This window comes from Nelusetta ayraudi, unplaced genomic scaffold (genome assembly GCF_046127955.1).
Source record: "Nelusetta ayraudi isolate G7.1 ecotype Tasmania unplaced genomic scaffold, CSIRO-AGI_Nayr_v1 ptg000011l, whole genome shotgun sequence".
NCBI lineage: Eukaryota > Metazoa > Chordata > Actinopteri > Tetraodontiformes > Monacanthidae > Nelusetta > Nelusetta ayraudi.
The window spans coordinates 14,838,857-14,859,361 of NW_027466061.1; the positions used below are offsets into that span (position 1 = coordinate 14,838,857).

Here is a 20,505-nt window from a genome sequence, read left to right on the forward strand (position 1 = left end):
CCTCACAATATTTTTTGGACTTGTCACTTAAGTTCAATGAGATCATGGCAGCCGGCCGACTGGCTTCTCCCTCTCCTTCATCTTTCACATCTTTCCTGTCTTCCACCCAAACAGCCTATTTTGTAACCATGTGCAGTCTGGTCTGGTATCCCCTCATCCTGCTAGATGCAGCTATGCAGCGCCCCCCCCCCCACACACACACACACACACACACACACATTCTGCCTAATTTTAAACAACCCCATTATCCTCCTCTGTCTCCTCTGACCTGAGCGGCGCATGTTTTTGACAGACAATTTATTTATTTTTTTTGGGGAGGGGAAGCCTCTGCCTTACAGCAGCCCCCCGCCCACACCCATCGGCGACGCTCCACCACTCCCTTCACCGCAAAGTCACAGACAGCCGTCAACAGAGGGAGGGTTGGGGGGGGGAGAAACGGAGGGAAGGGTTGATGAAAACAACAGATCTCTGTTCGCCAATCCTTTTGTGTCAACGGTGTTAATCCATCTGAGCATTAACCCCCCCCCCACGCTCCCGCCACCATACACACACACACACACACACAGCCTCCCTCCCACCCTCCCTCAACCCCAGCAGCTCCTGCACCAGGCACCAAGCACACAAACAACACTGGCAGTGCTGCCGAAGCCGACGCTCATCCCCCAGACAGTCAAAAGGAAGCATGGCAGCAGCAGCACTACCCCCCCCTCCCCCGCCACCCCACCCCCACCCCCCCCTGCCACCCCACACCCACCCAGCTCTTAACAAAAATATCAACTCAGACTCAACTCTGTCCCCGCTCTCATCTTCGTCTTCTCAGTAGCCGCTGGGAGCCAGTTGGTACTCAGGATTGCTTCCTCTTTTTTTCCCCTTCACTTTATGCAAACATATTCTAATCTTGCATCAGCCTCATCTTTTTTTATTGTGCGTGTCTACCGGAATTTTCAGTCAGAAGTGATGTTTTTCTTTCCCCCGTCCTCCATCCTCCACCCGTGCTCCCACCCCTATTTTGCTATGCACACCTCCATTTCATTTTCTTTTTTTTGGTTTTGATTCTGCTTTGTTTTGATAACTCTCTCCCACGCACACAATCACACATCAGCAATGCACTCGAGAGCAACAGAGTGCATTCACTGCAAGTGGGTTTTGTGTCGTGGTCTTGTTTACGAGCTGTAGGAAGGCAAAGGGGGGCTGAAGGGGGAGATTTGCCGCGGGTGGGGAGAGAGGAGGATGAGTCTAATGAGGTCACACCCTGGCAACCTGGTGACTCCTCCCACTCTGCCCCCTCCAGCCCTCGCCCCCTCCTCCTCTGCCTTTCCCATCTTTCCACTTGGCCCCCTCTGTGCCCACCCCCTCCCCTCCTCGCTCTAAACCGCCCCCGCCCCCCACCCTCCGACAGCGAGAGAGAGAGAGAGAGAGAGAGAGCTCTCCATGGTGCTGAAAGCATAAAAACACAACCCAAGCTCCCGTTACAATGCAGCTGCATAAAGGAAGGAAAGCAGGCAGGACACATGAGACAAACACATAAAACGTTTGCTAGGAGTGGGAGCCTCGGGGGGGAGGCGGGGGAGAGGCTTTTGGGGAGCTTGTGAGAGTGCACTGAAAAGCACACAGATAGGAAAATAGGATTGCAAGGGGAGAGGAGGGGAGAGTGGCAGAGCGGATGACGTGCCAGTGGAAGGCGGCTACAGTAGGCAGGGGGCGTGTCCTCTGCCTGTGATCTGTAGCTGGGAAGCCCAGTGTCATCTGCTTAAGCACAGAGCGGCTGCACAGACCTGGATGATGGGAGCCGGCCGCCCGGCGCCGACATGAGAACAGACACAAACGACTCTGGTTCACCCTGGTGTCAACCTTGAGGAGGCGGAGGATGAGGTTCCCCACCAGCCGCAAGACACGACGAGACGCTTTCTGTGCGTGTGGACATTAAAGAAGGAGGAGAGGCGGCGTTCACACACTGTGTGTGCAAACATCAAAGGGGAGTTTTGATGCCAGCGTGAATTTTTGTCAGGCTCGCGGGTGCGGTCAGCTGCTGCTGCTGCTGGTGCTGCTGCACTCTGTCTCTCTTTAGTGCGTGCAGATGCGCAATGTTGTGAAACTGGCACCTGGCGCAGAATTCAGCACTATCTGGACTGGAGGGGTCGCATCACTCGTTTGTGCCCGGGGAGGGCGCGTTGGCCTGGGCACCCAATGGCCTTCCTCCCCTCTAGCACCAGCCTTGCCCTGGTTGACACGGACTCCGTTTAAACAGCGTAGACAAGGTGGACCGTACAATGGATGGGGCTCCATGTGGATTTAAGTGGAATTGTGCACTGGTGCTCCAGCAGAGGTCAGAGTTCAAAGGTGTGGACTGGACTGGACTGGTCGAGGGGAGACAGAAGACACGTCGGTCTACAATCCAGCGGGGACGCAGCCCCATGGTGAGCATGCAACTAGCAACACTAACACCTGCTCACACACAGGAGTGACAAGTGTGTGTGACTCTATGAGTGTGTGCGTGTGTGTGTGTGTGTGTGTGTGTGTGGCGAGGGGGGGCGGGGGGGGGAACCAGCAACTGTGTGCAAAAGTGATTTTTTTTTTTGTTTGTTTTTTTTTTGTTTTTATAATGCAAGTAAATCCCAAAGTGCAGCACCTATGTGTGTGTGTGTGTGTGTGTGTGTGTGTGCGTGTGTGTGTGTGTGTTAGTGGGGCTGATCTTGTCTGTGTGTGCCTGGGTTTACAGGTTAATCCGGTCCACTGTGCTGCCATCATGTGTGGGGAGGGGTTGACTCTGTGTATGTGCGTGTGTGTGTGTGTGTGTGTGTGTGTGTGTGTGTGTGTGTGTGTGTGTGTGTGTGTGTGCTTGTGAGAGCCAGGGAAAACAGAAACAACTTCATCCACAAGTGTGAGGACACAGAGTGAAGACAATGTAACTGTTCCTGACATCAGATTAGCAATTTAAAGCAAAAAAAAGGAAAAGAAAAGAAAAACCTGTGTTTGCACATTCGAACTGTAACCTTTAATCAGGTTTAGCCTTTAACTTGTGGTGAGAGAGCTGAGGGTGGAGGGTGAGGCGAAGCAATAAGCCCTCACAAGGACAGGACGCACAATGCGTGCGCTTGCACACAGGCGTGCACACGTTCTGTAACCTGACAATTGGCCTTGCAATCTTTTTGACACTGTGTCTCAAGAATGTCCACGCTGCCCCTCTACATTGACACGGTTGCCTGGAAACAGTTACGGTGTGTCACTTTCTTTTACCTCTGAGGTGAAGTGCACCTCTGTGTCCCAACTGTTGCAGCTGCTAGCCAAAGAAAGGACATGACACGAAAATAAAAGAGTGAAAAAAAACATCAATGTCAGAGGAGACAAAAAGATAAAGCTTAGCTGGAAAAAAAACACAGATTGCTGCATCAGCAGGTTTTTTTTGTTGTTGTTGTTTTTTTGTTTTTTTTTTGCCGGGTTTTGCAGATAAGTGGGTTATTAATTAATTGATTTTTTTAATTTTTTAATTTTTTAATTTTGGCATCGATGAGGACAACCCAATGAGAAGGTTCAGTCGCTCGGGGAAAAAGCAGCGTGATAAACAAGCTGATTGCCGTTCCCGGCGCGGCTGCTGGCTTTACTGGGATTATGCAGGCAGGCTTAATTCGGGCTCTAACACTGTTTGAACTGTGCCTTTTCCACCGTCACGCCCGCAAAACACCACCGACCGCTGCACCACGTTTCTCCCCAGAAAACCCCAGACTTGTTTACTTTCACACGCCGCCGGATCTCCGGCCGGCCGCGCCTGCGGATCGGTGATAAGAGCTGATACTGGCGGCGGAGGTTGGCGGGACGGCGGCCGCACACAGACCTGCACCTTTAAACAGCAGGATTCTGCAGCGCACAGCTCCGCTCCGTCTGCCCCGTCACCTCCTATCAGCCCTGCCCTTGTGTCCTGCAAAAGCTAAGGACAGCCTGAAATATGTTGCGGCCGGTGGATAAACCCGCTGACCGGGACACCACGCTGGAATTATTGACAGACAGACGCCAGTCAGAGGGATGCTGAGGTTGGCCAGACAATGGATGGCCTCTCAGTTGGCCCTGCAGTCTCCATCTGCCAAGTACTCCCTCCCTCCCTCCCCCTCATCCCACACTCGCTGCCCTTGCCTACCCACACACACACACACACACACAAACATACATATACAGCTATCACAATCCCCTCCCCCTCCCCTCGACAGACACACACACACACGCACACACACATACTCCTCTCCCACACGTAAACAGGCATGAAGTCTTAGGCTGATCTGAAAACACTGACCTACATTAAACCGTGCACTCGTCTTCCTCTTCCCTCACCAGAAAAAAAATAATATATAGCTGTTGCATACAATGCATGCTGTGTTGCATGCAGTTGCACTCCCGCAACCCCCAACCCCCACCCCAAGCAAACACACCAGTAGCTGCTCCACTTCTCAGGTGCCTGCTGCTCCAAAGACAAGTCCATATTGAAAATAATTATGAAATTTTGTCAGGTTTCATCAGTGCGTTTGACCCTCTGAGATGGTTTTCCTCACAGGAAACATTCACCAGCGTCTTTAATCACAATAAGTCAATAACTACTAGCTGGCTTGCAGGAAAACAAAATGCATAGAAAAAAAAAAAAAAAGATCAGTGTGGGGATTGTTTGGGGAGCTAAAACGTACGATTGCAACGGATGCATGCATATGAGAAACCGTGCGTCACACTCTGGTGAGATTGCCTCATTTGATCTGTGCTGCTGATCCCTGGAGTGCAATGTTCTCACCTCTGAGCCCGCCACATATTGCAACCACAGAAGATGAAAGTCCTTTTTCTTCACCACTCCCGCCCCTTTCATGCCGACACTCACTCTGCTCCTGCCAGAAAAAGAAATGTGCAAACACAACTGAGAAAATGAGCAACCACCAAACTGACTCACAGTCAAATGGAGTCAGAGACTGAAGAGTAAATGCATCTAGACTGCAAGTCCCTGGAGTGTTTGCATATTGACGTACATGTTCATGTGACCACGCGTGCGCGCGTGTGTGTGTGTGTGTGTGTGTGTGTGTGTCTGTGAGTATGGTGAATGAAGTGGACAATACGCACCTTGACAACTATCAGAAGCCTTAGAAAAACAGGTCTGAAATCACAGTGGGAAAAAAACAACGCTGCTGATGCAATCTAGCTGCATCTTTTTCCACCACACCAAGATTGACCTTGAAGAATGAAGGCGGGGCAAAATTGATCACTGACGAATACCAACGCTTCGCTCTGTGACCCCGCTCACACACAATGCCCTGTTAGCATCATATTGAAGCTGCGAAGACAGCAAACATGTGTCACTTACCTTTTCATATCTGTCTTTGCCAGAATGCTGTGGAAAAGCTTGAAGAATGATGAGCTCCAAAGAGGAGGAAACTCTCTGTTTTTTCCAGTATGTTGAGGAGAACGGGCTGAGAGCCTACAACGGCCTGGTGGCACAGAACTTGGACCACGCAAGGAATGAAAGGAACAGGACATTTCTGCAGGAGAAAAACGATAAGAAGAGAAAACAGGAGGAAGCCATAAAGAGGTAGGAGGCAGTCGTCTGCAAGAAATCCATTGCCCCAGTCATCACAGTCACAATACAATAGCCTGGCTGGATGAGACAAAACATGCAAAACTAGTAGCTTTTCTGGAGGAGTGCTTAGCATAAATGGGATTGTGCCCCGTAATTGCAAGGATGCCGCAGAGTTTACGCCAGGAAGGGGATAACAGGAATTAGGACAAGTGACTTGAGGGCCCCTGTGGCAATGGCCACATGCCGCATTTTAGGGGGCTGTAAGTGTGGACTGGTGCAACCCCTTGATAATTAATTTTTCACTCTTAGACTAATTTGGGACTTGTCCTTGGATGGAGGTCATTGCTGTTCCATTTTCCTAATGGAGAGCGTTTTAAATTAGGAAGCAACTGGGTGGACTGTGGCAGAGACCGAACAGGGAGTGGGACATGGCGAGGGACTCGCACACGGAGACAGTTTGTACAGTTTCCAGTAAAGTCGGGCGGAGTTTGAGAATTGCTTTGACCCTATTAAAGTGAAGTCACGTTCTCTGCTTCTGCACCGTAATTCAAGTTGAGGTGGGTGAGCAGTGGCTCCGCTGCGCCACACTACCACTCGGCCACACGGCATCCCAAAACTCCAGCAAATAAGAAGCAGACACGCTCTGAAAACGTGACGAGCACGTGGACGCGGCGTGCTCAGTGTTGTGGGGTAGAACAGCAGGCACTGAGTTGGTAAATGTGGAACTGCAGAGGGGTCCAGAGTGTGTTGCTGGCATGACGTGGACGTCCGTGTTGCTTCGTTTCACCAATTGCAAAATACAAAAAGACTCCAATGGTTCCTTTGTTTCTAACACTAATCTGACTGACAACGGACTGATCTTAATTTCTTTCTCAGTCTTTGCATTGCTAAGCGAGCACAGAATTCAAGGTTAAAATCTGGTGATATACAAAAACAATAAATCATTTCCATTCATTTCAAGTATGTCTTTGAGCAGGTTTTGAGCACTGTGGAGGTAGAGAAGATACCTACAAAATGATATAACATTGCATTTATTGTTTAACTACTTCTCCAATGACGCTGACTATGACAGAGGTTGCTACTGTTGATTTTTGCACTGGCCGTCTGTCTCACTTGTTCAGTCGACACAGCATGAGATGAGTACTACACGCTGACCTTGATTGGGAAGATGGGAATTCCTGTTTGTCCAGATGCAGCTCTTCTTAACCAACTTGTCCGGGGACGTTTTGAAGCCCGTCAGATTATGTTGGAAAAGAATAAACTTGGTCAATGTCATTACTAATATAGTTGTTTTCTTGCTGCTACGAGATTGTCAGTGCAAAACAATTGGCAGGTTGTCTATCGTGAGTATTTTTGTACCACATTCCTCTGAAACATGATTCTGAACTAAAAAGCCGCAGTTACCCAGCGTCCATCCTCTCACAGCACCACACAGTAACTTAGTGAAGGAATGTCCGCTGCCTGAGGACGTTGGCATCTTACTGTCCTGCCATCCTCTTACTGTGCCTCAGCTGTTGCTATAGCTAAAATATTAATACTCAGTCACTGGAGGACAAGTCTAAAAAAATAACTGGATTTTTCATGAGGTCTACAAGTAGGTCAATGAGACGACCCATTTTTTTTTTTTTTTTTTTTTTACAATGTCTGCCTGTGACTGAGAGAGTGAGGACTTGTATGCATGTTGATCACATTCCCAGTTGCAGGAGCAAGTAGGTGCAAACTTGTTCATTTATAAACACAAACAATAGAGGGCAAATTATTATGTAGTTATTGCAGAAAACGAGGGGAACACATAATGGGCTTTCATATTGTGTTAGGGTGAAAGAGCTAGTTAGAGCAAATATCGAAGAATGTGTGTGTGGGGTGGGGGTGGAGCTGGGGGGAGACCTGTTAGAGGGAGATTAAGTGTGAGCTCAGTTGCAGGAAATGTGTTCTGCCTGGTGACAGCTGGAACAACCACAGGCCAATCAGATCTGCACGTTCGGTTTGTGTGAGGCGGACCTTTCTGCCTGCTGCCGTCTTGCACTGAGTTTACTTTATTGTTTTGTAGCACAATTTATAAACCCCTCGTGCAGGTCACTTTTTAGTGTGGCTGCATTTCCAAACCAGCATGCCACACCTCACACACACACACACACACAAACACACACACGCAACTCAGTACAGCAAATTTACTTATGTTTGCATAAGCTTGCAAATTTCAAACGGCTACCTTTATCCCCCGCCCCCGCTTAAAAACAATTTCTTGATTTTTTTTCAGGTTTTTATTTTGAGGAGGAAGGTTTTTTCAATAGATCAACTTGTGTGTTGTTGGGTTTGGACGTTCTATCTTTCCTTTCCTGTTGCAACATGTCAAACTGGGAATATTTCAGAGTTGCCCGGCGACAAGTCAACTTCAACCGGTCACAGTGCACCTGTGGTCCGTCTTCCAGCCAATCACTGGGCAAAAATCCTATAAATAATCCTGTCGCCACTGCTCCAGTCACACCCACCTGCATGGATGGTGTGTGATGGCTGAGCTGTATGTACACAATAACACATGCACACTGCATCTGTGTGCTCTCTGTTACAGCGGATGGGCACTCAAAAGAATGTTGACAGTAATCAGCTGACACCTCATGCTCAATGCCATGCATAATTTCTCTTTGAGACACAAGGCCCAGTAATAAATTACGTTTGCTAAGATATGTAATAATAATGTCTTAATCAAAGTTGTTGTTTTTTTTTCCTTTTCAAAAAACACCAAAACAATAGCAGTCTGGCTCTCCTGGTTATCGCAGGCACCTCAATAATGTAATAATGTGCACGTGGGCTTTATTATTGTTGTGTGCCGGCAGCCGGTTTTGTGTCTGGTTTCTATGGGTACCATGTTGCTAGGCAAATCTTAATCGCCTAACCAATGAACCCTCCCCACCAGGCACCTTCTGTTCAGCAGCTGGCCTGCAGGGAGTCGCAGTCAGCAAAGTCACACGGCAAGGAAACACACAAACACATACACGTGCCACGCAACAGGAGACACACATGCAAATTTTATCCACATTTGTCTAAACAAATCACTGGCATTGCACTCAGGGGTAACACTGAGGCCGGAGGGTTCCATACATCAACTGTCAAAATTGGGTGTGTTTGTACTGAGAAGATACAACGTCTTTTGTTCAGGCTATTTTATCCTAATGGCAGTCTGGTCTTTAGCTCATTTGTCAGCTCGCTTAGACACAAACAAACACACACACCTCACCCCTTCCCCCCTTGTGAATGTAAACAATACTGAGACATCATTAAGTCTCACGTCAAGCCAATCATCCATTTACACAGATTGACTGTGTATAGACCGGGTGAACACCCATTTACAACCTCAAATCAATAGTTTGCCGCAAAGGAAACGCTGTTTTCATTTGTACTAACATGCCTGGTACTGTCTGCCCTTGACCATTCATCGTTGTAAACACTCAACACACTTATGTATGTTTGCTGTGTGATTGTTGCAGATTATTTTGGTATTAAATCTGAATTATAGATGCATTTTGTCCATTATATAAATAGTTTAATAAGCAGTGTTCAGTCTTGTTGTTTGCTTGACTTCTCCTCTGTTTTTCTCTCACACACTCTGTTTCTTTTTTAGGACGGGTGAGGACATTGCAACTGAGGGCAAGCACTTGCGCATGGGCTCCATAACCATGCCGGAACCCCAGGAACGCATTCCCATGCCCCATCCGCAGGCACTTGCCTGTGGCCAGGGCTTCTCCGTACGCTCTCAGTCGCTGCACTCGGTCGGCGGTGGCAACAGCGGAGGCGGAGGTGAGGAGGAAGTTGGAAGCCCGACCTCCAGGAAACAGCCCCCACCCAAGCCCAGGAGGGACCCGGCCACCAAGCTGAGCATGTCGTCTGAGGCAGTGGACCATAGTCCCGTGTCCACCTGCCGTGGGGAGAGATGTGACGGTGAGTGGTGGTGGCACTTCACACCAAACAGTTGGCTATATATAGCTGCACTTTGCAGTGCCCTCCTCGACCCTGTTCCTCTTACCATGATGTGACATCCAGCCCTTCCATGTGCCATCGGAGAATTTTTTTTTTCCATGGCTGTAATGAGGATACAAATTCAGAGTTGCAATGATTAGCTGCAGTTTAACTATTTTAATAGAGATAAAATATATTTTGTACAAGATTTTACAAATTCTATACCTTTTACACACCCATCTGACAGTAAGAAATTAAAGAATGTGGAAGTTAAATAGGGAAAGCATCAAAATCTGAAGCATATGGAACACAGACGTCGTCCTCGGGAGACTGATGTTTGTTGCACTTGCTTCACTAATGGTCAAGTTATTTTGAAGCCAGAGAATCTTTAGTTGTAATTTTGTCACTGTCTAAAAATAAATCTAATTTTAACATCTAATTTTATCCAATAATTGTTTTTTTTTCCCCCATCCTTGAAATACAATCAGTTACAGTGCTGGTAATAATCGCTTACTGGGCCTGCAGCAATTTGTAAGAGCATTTACATGAAGGCAGAAGTTCATTGGCAGTGCTATAAGCTAAAATTGGCAAGTTCTCACACTCCTACAAGGCAAAGTACAAATTGAGGCCAAAAAAGTTTCTTTCCTCTTAAAACTGGCATAGCCAACCATTAGAGAAGCCTTGAACGAGATCCATTGAAAGGAGCCTGCAGCAACTTTACCCTAAACTCCTCCAAAGCAAAACAAACGCAATATGCTTGCTTGAACTTGGATGAAAAGAGGACATAATCAACCAGAGTGTGAGCTGTAATGAAGAAGACAGGAATTAAATGAGCCAAATGAATGCTTCCCATAGACATGCAGTAGATGTGTACAGGAGCACAGTAAAAATAACAGTCACTGTGTGGTGTGGGGGGGTGTAAAAACACCATCAAAACATGCATTAGAACAACATGCAACAGGAAAAAAAATTAACTATGATAAAGTGACAATTTATGTGTCCAAAACTTCTTTGAGACAGCTGGCTTTTGGGAGCAACAACAATTAGGGTGTGCAGGAAGCTCTGACTCCATTTCCTATTTGAGGCATCACTGTGATGTTGAGGGACTCGCCCAGCCGGGCTCAGATTGGTGGGGATGTCTCTGTGTGCACACAGATCTTCCTGGGCACCACGGCAACCATCCCACAGAAACAAGACCCCCTGAAGCCCAGCCAATCGCAGCATCACTGAGAAGCCCCGGCCAATGGGATTCCAGTAATGCTGAAGTCTGAGGCCTGTGGGCCAATCAGAGTCAGTGTGTGGGGTGTCCCTGGCTGAGGGGAGGGTTGCGTGCACTGTAGCCGGCGATGTAGCGGGAAGGGGAGGAGCCTGTCAGTGTAGAATTCATTCAGGAGGAGCGATTGACCTAGATTCGTTTTCCCCAGGAGGAGAGGCAAGGGAGGGGGAGGAGAGGAGGGGGGATGCGGGTAAACACATCCGCTGCAGCGGGGGGAGGGGGAGAAGAGGGAGCAATAGATGTAGGGGGAAAGCCTAGCGGGGAGAGAAGAAGATGTTTTGGAGGGATGAATTCAGTGGTGAAACAGATCTAAATGTCCACCATAATAAATCTGCTGGCATAGAAGTGCATGTGGTCGTTTAAAAACAAGAATATTAGAGTGAGTAGGTGCTGATTAGAACGTGCACATACATTTATCAGGACTTAAGCAAAGAAAATCTAGATATGTGACAGCCATGGCACGGCTACCCTTGCTAGAGAGAAGGATCACTCCTGGTTTTTCCTGTTTAGGGTTTGGAGATTTTCCTCATCCGGTCCAGGGGTATAAGTGTTGAGGGTGTTGGATCTGCAGTGGACATAAAGCCATTTGGGGCAAATAGTATTCGTGAATTTGAGCTATACAAATAAAATTTGATTGATTTAATTGAGATAATAGAAACAATATCGGTGACTCGGTCAGCAAACATATAGCAAGGGACACATCTGGGTTGACAGGAGTCTTCTACATTGACTTAATTCATTTGTGTTAATGAGAAATGGCACACATCTTCAGATTCAAGTTATTAATATTTTTGTCACGAAAGCGACTTCAAAACACATCAAAATCTCAAAGGACTTTGATTTTCCATTTCTGATTCACTTTCTGAATATAGCTAAGAGACAGTTGGAGTTGCTATAATATACATCTCTGATTAGTGTTTACATGAAAGAAGTATTAACGCCTATATAGACAACAGGGTTTGTGTGACTTTACAGTGGAGGATTCACACACGCCTGCTCTAATTTCCCTCTCTGGATGTGCAGGCATGTGTAATGTGTAGGCAGGCATGCCTCATATTGGAGGTGAGTCATACAGTTACAGGAAGAAGATGTGCGGGTCTCGGCCATCTGGTATCTAAATAATTAAATGTGTAAAATCTGCAGTTTGAGGATTTCAGACATGGTCCCGCTCTTAACTACACTTATCTTACCCTGTCCACTGGCAACAGGAACACTCCTGCCCAAAAACATAGTCTGACCTAGAAATACTCCGAGCTCAAGCAAGAAACATCAGAGCGCTGGCCGCCTAGCAAATGAGCAGTTTTCCATATCGTACTATGAAGTCGACGTGAGCGGTGTAGTAGCCTCACTGCACCACATCTAAAGAGATTCACACTGCAATGCTACGTCACCACTATGAAAACGAAGCTCCACAATGTGTGTGTGACCTAGATACTGCACTCACATACTGATCCACCGCTGTATATGTGACCTAGAAACATGCATATGCCTCGGCTATTCCCACATTTCTGACTCAAGATGTTGCTCACAACGATAAACGATGACCTGCATCTGACCCACAAATCTGCAGTTGAAAATGACACGATATAATCTCTCTATCTATCAATCTACCTATTGATTGATCGATCCAAACCAAAATATTTTGATATCAGGTTGTGTTCAGTAGTGGGTGTTTTTTCTCCCAATTATTGGTGTGACATGACTTTCCTCCTGTCTTTCGACAGCTCAAGAATGCAGTGAAGACTGCAAAAGGGTGCCACCACCCAAACCCAAGAGGAACCCCAACACGCAATTGAGCGTCTCCTTCGACGAGTCTTACATTAAGAGTCACAGCAACAGTGGCATCAGCCCCATTAAACCTCTCCACATTAAATACCCCTGCGAACGCAACAGCTCGCCCCCACAGAGCGACGACAGTCCTACGGACGACTGTGAAGATGAACCCGTGTACATCGAGATGGGCGGCATTGACATCGGCACACGGGAAACCCTGAAGAGTGAGGACGAGGAGCCGGGAGAGTCTGTGTACGAGGAGATGAAGTACCCAGCCCTGGACGACATGGAGTACCGCACTGACCCCGTTGGCTGTCGCTCGGCATGCCCAACTCCGGCACCTTATGACCCTGAACCTCTCAGTCGGTGCTCCACACCTCGAAACATTCCCCTCTGTGACATTCCCGCACCCTTCCCCAATTTACTCACCCACCGACCCCCGCTGCTGGTGTTCCCGCCGGCACCAGCGCAGTGCTCACCCAACTCGGACGAGTCCCCGCTGACCCCTCTAGATGTAGCCAAACTACCCATGCTGGAGAACCAGTCCTACAGCAAATCTCCGACATCCGCGGCCGAACCCCCGCCTTCCGCACACATCCGCAGGGAGCTCACCGCCACCCCGACCCTCACCGTTTCAGGACGTTCTTCTGCACCCCCTCTCCCTTGCACCCTCTACAAATCCTCCTCTTCATCTTCCTACCAGCGCAGCCACTCCGCCTGCCCATCGCCGGTCAGCATGGGCCGCTGCCTCACCCCCCTTAGCCTCATGCGTACGCCCCCCTTTGATGCTCCACTGCCATTCCCCGGTGGCCTGCCACGGAGTGCCTCAGCCACTCCCCACGGCAAAGGCTCGCCTCCACACGACGGCACGGGCCGACTGCACGGGTCCATGCAGAATGTTTCAACGGCCCGCTCCAGGACACCCACAAGCCCCCTGGATGAACTGACCAACTTGTTCACCACTGGGAGGAATATGTTGAAGAAAAACTCCAGTGGGAGGAAGTCTAAAGAGCCTGGAGAGAGTGAGTTATTTCCAATATCAGTATTATCATTTTGTTCATGATCATTTGGGAATATTTTTCCTTAAATTTCTCCCTATTAATACCTTTGTTTTATCAATAAAAAAAAACTTTACATTAAAATTGTAAAGATTGCAGAATGAAAACGTGGAGGGAAGTTAGAATTACCCCTAAGGTTAGAAAGCACCAAAGAACAATTGAGAAACTGAAACCGGCAATCATAAAATGCATGTTTGGCCATTTGCATTTGGGCTGAATTTGGCCTAGCAGAGAGTGTGTTGCCTTTTTTGTTGCCATGCATGCGTGCTGGTGCACTCTGTAACCTTCCATTTGTATAATCTAGGCCCAGCAAGCCAAGTCTGATACAGATCGCATGATCAAATCTGAGGGGATTAGGACTAAAGCAGACAGCAGGTCCCTCCAACCTACTCATGGCATTATGGCATTCGACGGCATTACTTTTAAATATGTAAACATCATGTTTAAACACAGATAGCCGAGCCTCACTCTAGGACTATGCCAAAACAGTTGACGCAAACTACTTCCAATGACTGTGTTCAGAGGGGGGGGAAGAAGTGGTAAATAATAATAATACTGAATCACTGATGCCCACATGATCCTAGGCCGATGCCAGTGTTATTTGTCAGATAAAACCATGCAACATGCTTATCTGAGCAAACATTGCTTTTGTCATAACATAGTGTGTAATAGCTGTCAGTGTGCTGTACTGAGATGTAAAGAGAAATAATTAAAGATTCATGATTACAGGCATTGAATTTAGCTAAATTAAAAAGAGGTTGCTCTGTACATTTATTAGGGCAAGTGTGGCTCCTTAAAATTGCAAAAGCATGTCATGTTTTGTATCATACTATTACTTTGGAGGAAGACATGATATGAGCAAGACAAACTTTTAAGCTTTATTTGACATGCAACCCCACTGTAGTTTTATTTTCAGACCTGAGCTGTATAAAAATATATGTATATGGAATTTATCACAGACTCCTCATGAATCATGCAAGCAATTTTTAAGGCACATCTCATTCAGAATCACGAATGTCCACACATCTGTATTCTAAGCTCTCAGCAACTACAACATGGCAACAGTGCATGGAGGAGGAATTCTGAGATCCTTATTTGCAGATTCCCTCTCCACACGCAATGCAGCCAATCACAGCTCAGGGCACGCCGGTGTGGAGCTGTGCAATGAGCTCCTGAAGGGGAATAGACACAGCGCTCAACTCTGATATGCAACAGGATCAGAGCATTACAGATTCTGCTTTCTTATCCAATCAGCTCATACCTCAACCCGTAATTAAGCCAATCAGGCTTCTCCAGCAGGCATCTCATTGCAAGGATGAATGCATGTTTCTGTTTGTATGCACATGTCAACTGGTACAAAAATCACAATTCATTTGTACAGTTACTATGTTTTGAATTGAATATTTTCTTTGATCGGGTCGTTAGCACTATGCAGATCTTTCTCACCGTGGTTTGTCAACAGTTTGCTTTGCATATGCTCAAATACATCAGGGCTATGACTGTGGTGACAGCTGCTTTTACTATCATATTTCATTGGAACACCTGTCCTGTCACCACATGCAGCTGCAGCAAAGACAGGTTGTGTGTGTTGCTTTCTGACTGGCTACAGGCACACATAACATAACGCAATGAATGGAGTTTTTTTTTTTTTTTTTGCCCATCTTCCATTCTAAGGCAGCAACAGCTACTCTGACCCACTTACTGACTGGTTAATCGCCACACTCTGTTTTTCACACACACACACACACACACACACACACACATGGGCGCACACACGTACCCACATACTTCATGCATACATGTTTGTGAATACAAGCATTCATCCGCACACACTATAATGCCTTAAATGACGCTTGAACGCTTGTGCTTGTTACCACACATCAAAGCCCACTTAAACACTATATTTCAACAAAGCCAGTGGTAAAGTGCAGGGTATAGAAAGATATATGGCACATACACATTCATCTTTCAGTCAGCATTGTGTCTCCCCACTTCTCAATGTTGCTTTAAAAAAAAAGGGCATAGAAGATTATGCCCACTTCTGCAGGGACCCCCTTACCACTGAGCAAAGCCTACATAGAAATCATCTGTACACATTATAATTTATCTGCTGAGAATTAAATCAAAGTCATAGTGATAAACTGGGATGTTATGCATCCAATGGCAATCGCTAATATCAAATTTACATTTGTTTACATTCAGATGTTAAATAAATATGATTTGAAAAAGCACATTAAAAGTTAACATATGACTAAGATAACTCGTTCTTTAAAATAAAAGGAAGGCCACGGTGCTGGGCCACCATTAAAAACGATCCTAAATGTCTGTGAGTCTAAATATCGACGCATCCTCGCTCACGCGGTTGTATCCCGCACTGCATGAGTGAGTAGGGACAGACACCTAGTGGATAAAATGAGGTAGTGCACTTGAAGCTGAACTATTTCATTCAGTTTCTTAAAATGTTGAAGTTTGGTTAACTTTTTTCATTGTCATTGAATAATAAAATATAATAATAATAATAATAATAATAATAATAATAATAATAATAATAATAATAATAATAATAATTGTGTGTATATTTTTTCTATTTCATTTTCACAGCTGAGTCAAAAAGCAAGTCTCACAGTGAGTCCAGACGTGAAGGCAAAGACCGACACAGTCACAGCAAAGAATCCAAGCGGGAGTCCAAGGATCGCCACAGCAAAGACTCTTCTCACCGGAGAGACAGAGACAAAGACAAGGACAGAGAGAAAGAGAGAGGAAGCAGCAGTGCAGAGGTGCTTTCTCACAGGCGCAACAGCAAAGACCGCACATGTGGCAGTATAGACACACCGCTTGTCCGCAGGGATAGCAGGGATCACAGCTGCAGTAACAGTGAGCCCATACCACTGATGAGAAGAGACTCCAAGGACAGAGGGATCAGCAATGGTGACCTGATACCAAGGAGAGACAGTAAAGACAGGACTGGGGGACATGGACTGGAATCTTTACTGAGACAAGACAGCAAAGAAAGGGAACGACTTCATGATCAGCCACCTGAGCTAGTGCCGAGGCAAGACAGCAAGGAAAAGGCGAGGAACAGTGTGGACTGCAGACAGGAAAGCAGAGAGAGACTGCTGGATCAGCCACCCGAGCTCTTGCCGCGACAGGACAGCAAGGAAAGAGCGAGGAATGGCGTAGACTCCAAGCATGAGAGTAGAGACAGGGCACCCGAACTTCTGCCAAGACAGGAGAACAAAGATAGAGCGCGAAATGGAGCAGAACACAGGCATGACGGCAGAGACCACCGGCCTGATCTGCTACCCCGGCAGGACAGCAAGGAGAGGGCGAGGAACGACCTGGAACACAGACACGAAGGTAGGATCGATCAGCCACCTGAGATTCTTCCACGACAGGAAACATCCAGGAGCACCAAAGACAGGGCTGGCTTCAACCCCGAGTCAAAGCATGAGGGGAGGGATCGAAGTTTCCACAATGGGGATCTCCCTCCTCCACTCTTACCAAGGCAGGACAGCAAAGATCAGGGCCGAACTGGCCTTGAAATGAGGAGGGACAGCAAAGACAGAAGTGTGAACGGCTCCGAGCAGCATCACTACGATGTCAAGAGCACAAAAAGTCCGTCCGCTGAGCGCGGACCATATCGTTCGGCGGATGGCACGCCCAGGCGGGACATCAGAACTGGCTACAGTGTGGATCACCAGTTGAAAGCACACGAGAGAAATGGCAGCACAACGTCTGGGCAGAATTCCACAACACCCACACACCACGGTAGACCATCTGGCAGCCCACCGAGCACCATGAGAGCAGGCAACGGTGAGACTGACTAACCTTTGAACTTGAAAAAGCATCACCTATCATCTGCATAGTGTCGAGGAATTTCATGTTTATGTTTTCTTGTCCCTCCTTGTGCAGATCCGAAAGCAGCACCAAGCAGCAAGTACAGCCACTCAGGCTCCATGACTACCAACCCCTCCCCGATGGGGACTCCTCAAAGGAAAGCAACTGAGACACAACAAAGTCAGGTGGGCAGGTTCACTTGTTTTTTTCTTACAGTGTCACAGCATGCTGTGGCATGTTCCAGGTACATCAGGTCAATTTAGAGTTCTCAGTTCATCTGTCTTTGGACTCTGAGAGTACAGAGAACCCTGGCAAGCACAGGGACAACAAGCAAAGTCTACACATGAAATCTCAGGGTCAGAACATGGGGACAACAGCATTGTTCACCTCAGCAGGTTTTTGTTTTACTTCACTTAAAACTTCATTTTTTTATTGTTAGAGGGCTTAAACTAATTTCCTCAATAGCTCAGATGTCAACTAAAATAGAATGATTTTGATGGATGAAATGACACTTAAACCATATTGGTATAGTGTTATCAAAGTCCATAAGCAAGCTTTTGAACTACGCCTCTGGACATCAATTTGTTGCACACAAGGTGTGTTACTAATTGTGATGTTACCGTCGTGTTTTGCCATCACTCCTCCCCTTAGATGCCCCAGATGCCCTGGATCTGTGGAGATACCACCATGCTCGAGCAGATCGAGAGGAAACGCACTCTGTGCATGGAAATTCGCTCCAGGCAGCACCCTCACCTGCAGAGACATCTGGAGAGGCCGCCTCCTCCGGACAGGAACGACGAGCGGCACCAGGAGCGGAGCCAGTGCAAGCAAGACAATGCCTCTGTTCTCCCTGGCTGGGCAAAAGGCAGCGGAGTGAAAAAGATCCGCCCGCCACCTTACCCGACACAGACCACTGTGTTCTGGGACACGGCCATCTGACATTAAAAACATGCTCATACTTCCCTGCCCCGAAGCTCCCAATCACCCATCCCCTCATTCTCCTGTGTTGTGCCGATGCTCCCCTGCTTAATCAGGGGTATCAGGACAGCCGATCAGCAGCAAGGGGATGATACTCGCTGATGTCAAGGACAATGGTGGTTACCATAGCAATATCTCTGCTTGTTCAGGTCGTCATGTTTTCTTATCATCACTGGTGATATTTGATATTTTTATATTTCCTGTGATTGAATTCTTGTAATATACTGAGTAGAATAGATATTTGACAAAGATATTTTCTAAATGAGATGGAAAAAGCAGCTTAAATTATGTATAGTAGATGTAGATGCAATCTAATGTTTCTTTTTCTGTTTATTTTGTTTTATTATTTAAATATTTAAAAGCATAATCTATTCATTCTTGTACTGTAGTAGCATAATTTTTTATGCCCAACTATTCGTGTGTGCTCAGATGCACTATAATGAATGGACTACTCAATTCTGTCTATATATACTTTACATTTTCACTGTTGTATCGTAAGTTGAGGGGTTATCGTCAACGTGCTTTAGATTCCAGCCACCTCCATGCCTGGTTTAGTATGTTCTGAAATGTACAAGAGGGAAGAAAAAGGCCTGCGATTCAGTTTGTATATTACAATGAGAAGCTGTGTGATCACTTTGTCAAAGCCTTTTTGGAGCAGTTCAGTCATTTTAGAAGATATTTTATTGGCTGGCATGTTGTTGAGGTTGGAGAAAGTGCGACATGTTCTTGATGTGTTTCCAGATAAGGCTATGAGGGTGGGTCGGGGAGGTAGTAAATTAGAACATACATTATTAACAGTATAATTTCCCAAACCAGCCAAAGCCTGTTAGAGTGAGATGATGATGGTGTGGTTGCACTTTGGACGGTTGGTGATTTCAAATTGGGTTGGTGGCAATAGCTGGCAAGTGTCAGCACTCTTACTTTGCCATACACACTGCACGCACCATGACACAGTGTAAATACTTGATGCCAACAACCAGCCGGTACAATCAACACCTGAGCTTTTAGAACCTTTCTTAATTTTACTGCAGATTATAATAGCCATATGCATTTGCTTAAGAAACAACTTTCAAGATTACGCGTATATACATATATATATTTTTGAAAATGTTAATGGGGGTCAGCTGTGCCATGCAAGATTCCAGTTATTGGCAGAGGGGGTAAAGCCTCAGAAGGCTCTTTGAGTGGTTGCCTCTGAGACTTTTTCCAATTCAATTGGCTGGCAAACATTTTGGAGATGAAATCATTTAAAGGACCTATAGACATGGCAAAAGCTCAGCTCTCACCCAGTCAAGCAGGCAGGGATTGCACAGGGGCCTACAAACCTTTTAAGGCTTAGAAAAGGAGAAGAAAACTGCACTACACATCATGTTCCATAGCATATAATCAGGCTGACTACATAAACGTCCCTCTCCCCCAGCTCTCTCCCGCTACCTCAATCAACCCTTCACGTCATCTAAATCGGTCCACTTCAGCGCATTAAAATGCACTGTTGATGTTGCCAAAATAAGTTTAGGTCAGAAAGGAGTTAGCCCTCAGAGCAGAGGTCAAGTGCAGTAGCCCCTCTGTGAAAAACAATGTTACAGAGATTCCTCTGTGTCATACCCACGGGGTGCGCGTGTGTGTGTGTGTGTGTGTGAGTGAGTGAGTGAGTGAGTGAGTGAGTGAGAGAGAGGGAGAGACAGATGGACAGACATAGGAGAAGAGAGCACTGTCCGTTCAGGTGTGTGCGCGCGCATGTTTCAGGGTACACTGTATGCAAGTTGAATCTTTAAAAAAAAAAAAAATGATTGTTTTACAGACATTCACTTTGCCCTATCCATAATGTTGGTGGGTAGAGGTTGGAAATGTAATAACGATGATGTACAATCTCTGTGTGTATAAACGTGCACTGTGAAAAGGTAGAGAGAGCACCGCACTGTCAGAGTCCTCTGTCTTATTGCACTGAGTGTTCTCTTGTTTTGCGTACTAAAGGGAAAAAAGAGGGGGAGGGGTATTTGAGGGGGGAAAGTACTGTATTCTGATTGTCACTGGGGTTCTGTTGAGAGAAATAAATAAATATAAACTTGAAACCCACTTTG

At 46.6% G+C, this 20,505-nt stretch overlaps 1 protein-coding gene across 1 annotated transcript; it reads left to right on the forward strand.

The window, feature by feature from the left end:
• The first annotated feature begins 1,597 nt into the window (after nucleotides 1-1,597).
• On the forward strand, nucleotides 1,598-20,439 carry nyap2b (neuronal tyrosine-phosphorylated phosphoinositide-3-kinase adaptor 2b). The gene is made up of 7 exons (XM_076021304.1): nucleotides 1,598-2,417; nucleotides 5,356-5,557; nucleotides 9,168-9,484; nucleotides 12,503-13,573; nucleotides 16,211-17,422; nucleotides 17,522-17,631; nucleotides 18,098-20,439. Exons 2-7 carry the CDS (start codon nucleotides 5,379-5,381, stop codon nucleotides 18,383-18,385), a joined length of 3,177 nt encoding a protein of 1,058 aa, XP_075877419.1. The 5' UTR covers nucleotides 1,598-2,417; nucleotides 5,356-5,378; the 3' UTR covers nucleotides 18,386-20,439.
• Nucleotides 20,440-20,505: the final 66 nt, after the last annotated feature.

Bases quoted from the DNA above. Each gene is read 5' to 3' on its own strand.
- nyap2b (XM_076021304.1), top strand. From the start codon at position 5,379: ATGATGAGCTCCAAAGAGGAGGAAACTCTCTGTTTTTTCCAGTATGTT. The intron at 5,558-9,167 runs GTAGGAGGCAGT...TTTCTTTTTTAG, and splicing joins CAGGAGGAAGCCATAAAGAG to GACGGGTGAGGACATTGCAA. The intron at 9,485-12,502 runs GTGAGTGGTGGT...GTCTTTCGACAG, and splicing joins CCGTGGGGAGAGATGTGACG to CTCAAGAATGCAGTGAAGAC.